This window comes from Cricetulus griseus, chromosome 6, assembly GCF_003668045.3.
Source record: "Cricetulus griseus strain 17A/GY chromosome 6, alternate assembly CriGri-PICRH-1.0, whole genome shotgun sequence".
NCBI lineage: Eukaryota > Metazoa > Chordata > Mammalia > Rodentia > Cricetidae > Cricetulus > Cricetulus griseus.
In genome coordinates this window covers 135,562,338-135,564,881 of record NC_048599.1, presented here as the reverse complement: position 1 = coordinate 135,564,881, position 2,544 = coordinate 135,562,338, and the positions used below count along the sequence as shown (strand labels likewise).

General features: G+C 46.2%; 1 protein-coding gene across 1 annotated transcript; it reads right to left on the bottom strand.

Moving 5' to 3' along the window:
* Positions 1-285: 285 nt before the first annotated feature.
* LOC100757088 (interleukin-36 alpha) lies at positions 286-2,307 on the bottom strand. Its single transcript, XM_035447076.1, has 4 exons — positions 2,262-2,307; positions 2,057-2,170; positions 1,465-1,604; positions 286-498 (listed from the first exon to the last, which is right to left on the bottom strand). Exons 1-4 carry the CDS (start codon positions 2,305-2,307, stop codon positions 286-288), a joined length of 513 nt encoding a protein of 170 aa, XP_035302967.1.
* Between the last annotated feature and the right edge of the window lie 237 nt (positions 2,308-2,544).

Below are 2,544 nucleotides of genomic sequence, written 5' to 3'. Positions count from 1 at the left end.
AACCACAGTAGTCTGGGCCCCTCCCACATCAATCACTAATCAAGAAATGCCCCACAGGCTTGCTGACAAAGCAATATAATGGAGGCATTTTCTCAACTGTTTTTTTTTTCCTTCCCACATGAGTCTAGCTTGTTGCAGGTTGATGAAAACAAACCAGCACAGCATGAGCAAACCTGCCTCCCCATAGAGGATGGGCCAGGATGACAATGTTCATGAAGGGAGGAAGGGCCTTGGGGCCTAGGGTGGGTTCTCTGCATGGTGAAGACTGACATTACAAGACTGACCTTAATGCACCGTAGTCATCTCAAAGTCAGTGATGTGGGTTTTCCCCAGTTCTTGGGTCAGAAAGAGAGGACAACTTCCTTTGGAACAGACAGCGATGAACCAACCAGGGAAGGCGGCGGACTCAAATGTTGAGGTTGTGCCACTCTTGGTGTGATAGAAGAGGGAGGGTTTTACAGGCTCCTTTTGGTGGTACAGTTCCAGTATGTCCCCTTTCTGGTGGGCGAGAAGGAGATCCCAGGAAGAAACAACACCACCTCAATGCTTCACTTGTTTTTAGCATCAGTCCCCATCTGTTAAAGCAGGCCTGGAGACTTCTGTTTCTTACTGGACTATTAAGAACCATACACCCCAAATACCTTTTAAGAGTACAGTAGAAACATTAGGTCACAAATTTTAATGTAGTTTGGTATTGCTAATGTTTTGAGTCAACTCTCTCTGTGAATCCCCAGTGCTGAGATGAGAGGCAGGGGCCTCCATGTCCAGCTGTTTCCTCTGCTGCCCCCCAGCCAGCCTAGCCTAGTTGGTGAGCTCCTGTCTTAAAATAATATAGGGAAGATGATGGTGGCACATGCCTTTAATCCCAGCATTGGGAGGCAGAGGCAGGCAAATCTCTGAGTTCAAGTCCAGCCTGGTATACAAAGTAAGTTACAGGACAGCCAGGACTGTTACACAGAGAAACCCTGTCTCAAAAAGCTAATAATAATAATAATAATAATAATAATAATAATAATAATAATAATAATGTGGGGGAGTGATAAAGGAAGATAGCCAGTGTCAACTTTTGACCTATACCCACACGTGTGTACACACATACACATAGACACATGATCATACATATGAACACACACACATGCAAACACACCACACACACACACACACACACACCACACACACACACACACACACACGTAACTCTAAATCTTTCCTTGACAAAACTTACTTTTGTAAGTTTCCAAAAGTTACTTTGGAAAGCTACTTTCAAATATCCCTACAATTTATTTTCTTGTTTTTTGTTGCTGCATGCACCCTTAGGGGAAAAATAAATTGGTGTGAGGATAATCTGTGAGCTGCCTTTTAAACGATTTGGAAATCAGCGTTTCCGTCAAATGGGAGATTTCTGGCCAGATGGGCTCCTCACTGGTGGCCAATCGAGGGCAGACCTTTCCTTCCTGAACTCACCTTAAGCTGCAGCACCGGCTGCTCTCCTTGCTTCGTGCAGACCAGGCAGCACGGAGGCTCTCTCAGTCCCACATACATGGGATCCCCCCTGTCCTTCTCAAGAGCCTCTGGATATTGGTACGGGAGTAAGGTGACAGTGACTGGCAATGCAAGGGCAGAAAACAGGGTTTAGTTCTTACTTCCAAAGCAACACTCTAAACTAAAGCCATGGAAACAGTGGTTGGAATCTCCTTGCCAACCTTCCTTTCACCCACTCTCCTCCTGGCTCACACAGGCATTGCATTTGGGTGACTTTTTCCACTAGAGAAGTCAGCCTCTCATAGATTCAAAGATTGATCTCATAGAACTTTCTCTGTTATTTGTCTCTAAAACTTCTCAGATAAAAAGTCTTCCACCATTTCCTCAACCTGCCACTCCTCCCCTTTCCCTTAACCCATTCCATAGCTGTCCGGGTCTATGATGGCCCTCTATTCTAAACTCTCTGTGCAATGCTCCTCCAGGTAAGGGCAGCTAACACACGTGCAATGAAAGACTCCGGACAGACACACAACATTAGCCAGAGGAGCTGCCTCACAGGGCCTGGGCTACTCACCTGGAACTGTCTGTTCTTTCCTAGGGACTGCAGTGAGGATATCGTTATGAAGAACCCACACACGACTACTGAGGTCCTGAATGTGTCTTAGCCAAGGTGTTTCTGTGCGTAGTTCTGTAAAGAAAGTAAAAATGCAGATATATAAGGACAAAGGCACAGACCTCTCCCCCACCCCTACTTTCCAATCTTCCATAAAGATCTTTACGTTTGCCTGTATCCATTATGGAGATGACGTCTAGCTCCAGTGTCATGTATGTGCAGACTGATCCTAGGGGAGGAACAGAGTTAGTCCTAAGTCCCAGTTTGGCCCCAGGTCAGAGGAACTGCTGACCAGCCTAACAGCCAGTAACCCAAATCTCACCAAGATCCCTCTACATGCTTAGACTCAGCTTATTGCCCAAGAAGCTACTCCACAACTCCATGCAGGCCTGAGGTCTGGGAGGGCACAGAGTACCAAGGCCAAACTCAAACATCAAGAGATCAGAGGT

Bases quoted from the DNA above. Each gene is read 5' to 3' on its own strand.
- LOC100757088 (XM_035447076.1), bottom strand. From the start codon at position 2,307: ATGACACTGGAGCTAGACGTCATCTCCATAATGGATACAGGCAAAC. The intron at 2,171-2,261 runs GTAAAGATCTTT...CTTTCTTTACAG, and splicing joins CATAATGGATACAGGCAAAC to AACTACGCACAGAAACACCT. The intron at 499-1,464 runs GTGAGTTCAGGA...CTCGCCCACCAG, and splicing joins AGCCGGTGCTGCAGCTTAAG to AAAGGGGACATACTGGAACT.